General features: G+C 38.3%; 1 protein-coding gene across 1 annotated transcript in view; it reads right to left on the bottom strand.

The window, feature by feature from the left end:
• Window positions 1-1,463, bottom strand: part of phf14 (PHD finger protein 14) — a 29,160-nt gene extending 27,697 nt beyond the window's left edge. Inside the window, exons 1-3 of the mRNA XM_035681016.1 lie at window positions 1,418-1,463; window positions 1,124-1,283; window positions 169-280 (exon numbers count right to left, since the gene is read on the bottom strand). Coding sequence (XP_035536909.1) covers window positions 169-280; window positions 1,124-1,283; window positions 1,418-1,463 — 318 coding nt within the window. The remainder of the gene's footprint in view (window positions 1-168; window positions 281-1,123; window positions 1,284-1,417) is intronic.
• Window positions 1,464-2,900: the final 1,437 nt, after the last annotated feature.

The following is a 2,900-nucleotide window of genomic DNA, read 5'->3' as shown; positions in this document are numbered from 1 at the left end:
ATATATTTTAATATACATTCGGGATAAACTAATCAAAAAGAGCATCTTAAAAAGCGGCTCCTGCAGGATGTTAAACATGTCAGTAAAACCTAAATCAACATTTAACCAACAGTATCAATATGTTAAAAAAAGAAAAGAAAAAAAGAAAGAAAAAAAGAGAGCACTTGCCTTGGCTCCATATTTGGAATAATTCATCTCTGTGAGTGTTACTGGTCGTAGTTTATCGATGTCTCCGAATGCAACTCCGGGAACATAAAGTGCACAAACCACATGCACCCATCTGAAAACAGAGAGGAAGAAAAGCAAACAGGCTGATAAACTGGTTTGTTTAAGAGAAACAGAACAAACTACAACACATTTGTATGCAAACCATGACCTGAAAATGTAGATTTCGTAGACCTGTAAAGTAGTTTTTAAAAGGTGACATTTAAAATGTACTGATTTCTGGTCACTGATTTCAAGAAACGCTATCGAATTGATTAAAATCTATGACTGGTGGTTATTTTTGCATTTAGTGTAGTGAATTACTGCAGACAATAAGAAACTTAATATCATGAAATTGGCTGCAGTGAGTTGCTCAGACACTTCAAAAAGAAATGGATTCATAGATTTATGTAGCCCCAGACTCTAGCTACAGTTTGGTGTGACACAATTTCAAATGCGGACTTTAGGGAAGAGAATCCGAAGTCCAATATAAAGATATCCATCTCTAGCAAGCAACAGCTTCACAGTTTAATTTGCTGTGTTTTTCATGCTCTAGTGAAGTAGTAAATTCGGGTGCAGCCTGGCTGAGGAGCACTATCAGCGATAACGTGGCTGAAGTCTCCACGCTTCACATAACACACTCTTTTCTCTCACTCCTTTTCTTTCTCTATCTGTTCTATTCCCTCCATCCCCATCTCTTACTCCTCTACCAGTTCTCTCTCTCTCCTCCTTAATCCAACTTCCTTCCTTTTTTCCACTGCTGAATATATGTGCAATTTAGCTTGTACATATATTGCCTTCAGCACTTCAACCAGCTAAGGTCATTAACTGATGCGTTATTTTGTTTCTGAACACGTTCCATTGGCTGCCTCTCGTAAATGGCAACTGACCACCGGGTCAATGCGCTACTGTATCCCACCTCCCGGCGTCCGTCTCTTTGAAGATGCCATCCTGGTTTGGGCACAGCTCACAGCTGGGAGTCACTCCATTCTTACAGGCGTCACAGAACCAAGGCTCTGTCGAATTCTCTGAGGCGGAGCTCATGATGGAGTCGCTCTCACCATCCACGCCATAACATCCTGGAAACAGAACGGAATTGCCAGTTTAGCAATATTAGCTACATTGTTCATTAAAGACAGTATCAGTCATCCTATCATGCATGTCACTGCCTCTCATAAAAGGCAATGGCCTGGACGTTATGGCCTGTTGCTACCCTCCAAGAAGCAGAAGGAATATAGGCCAATGACCTGAATGTTCATATCTGTCAGTGGCTAAAACTAAAAACACTTGAAAACCTCAAAATCAGGTTTTGGGGAGTCTCAAAAAACACACACTTTCAAAAATGTTTAATCGTTTTCAAAGTAATACTGTAATCATTCTGTTTAGGCTGCAGCATTTAAATATTTTATTTAATTCATTTGCACTATTATTAACTTTTAATAACTATTAACTATTAATTCAATGACTAATAATTATGGTATTTAAATACAGACCGGTCAGATTTAAAGCAGCAGAGGCCAAGATTTAGACTTTTTAGTCCCAAGAATAGGTCAAGCTCCGAAAACACCAGACCCATTTCCCATAATACAACTTGATGGCATCTTTGATTCAACCATACCCTAGTAAATGTCTTTCAAACTCCCCAATCTCAGCTTGTAAGGCAGGCTTTCTGTTGAAGAGTCTCGTGCCCAAAGAGTTAACACTGATGACATCACTATGAAATAATCAACAGGGTTATTTTCTCAGACTTGACAAAGCTCCTACAAAACCACACAAGACATTATACTGTTTTCACAGGTTGAGTAGCACTGCCTGTAACAAGTAAACTGATCTTGTTAAGTAAAATCAACAGTCCACATTTAAGTACAAAGTGATTTAGACAAACAAATATATATTAATTAATATGTTTGGCCTCTAGAGACCTGCTTCCCTCTACATTTATACAAGTCAAACAAATGTAAAGCAAGCAAAATGAAAACCAGTCTTTGTCCAATTGATAGAATAAAACAGTCCTTAAATCACTAAATAAATTAATAAAAACGTAAAAGCATCTGCGCTTGGATGACACATTTATTTCCTAATTTTCCTCATGTTTTAAGCTTGTTTTAAAATGTTTACAGCAAAATTTAAAAAAAAAAAAAAAGGAGTACTGGATGTCTAATGGACCCTTCCTAATCCTGCCCTGTTTTGCTTCAATAACAGTTGATCAACTTCCTCCTTTCCTGTATAGATATACTATGTGCTAGGCTAATCTATGTTGAAAAGACAAGCACATTTTGAAGACGGTTAAAACATAAAAGTGACATATATACACCAATCAGCTATAACGCTAGGGCCAAACGGCCACCCTGGTGGTCAGAATGTTCTGCAGGCCCATACCAACAAACTGTGATTCACTGTGTGTTCTGACCCCCTTTCATAGAACCAACATTAAACTGTTTCAGCAGTTTGAGCTACATAGCTCGCTGTTGATCAGACCACGCACGGGTCCACCTTCACTCCCCCATCCTTGCAATCACTTGGAACTGGAAGTTTGTTTTGTTTACGACCTGTCGATCATCTGACTGCTCATCTTTTTTGCTTCTTTTTAGCGATGTCATTCCAGATCTGAGCTCTCAGCAGTTAATATGGTGAGTACAAAGTTATTAAAACCAGAAATGATGGGCAAATCTTCAAAATTTGTAATAAACTGGGGG

The sequence above is a fragment of the Morone saxatilis genome, unplaced genomic scaffold, assembly GCF_004916995.1.
Source record: "Morone saxatilis isolate NCDOM2014 unplaced genomic scaffold, NCSU_SB_2.0 Contig9, whole genome shotgun sequence".
Lineage (NCBI taxonomy): Eukaryota > Metazoa > Chordata > Actinopteri > Moronidae > Morone > Morone saxatilis.
This window is presented reverse-complemented; position numbering and strand designations above follow the sequence as displayed.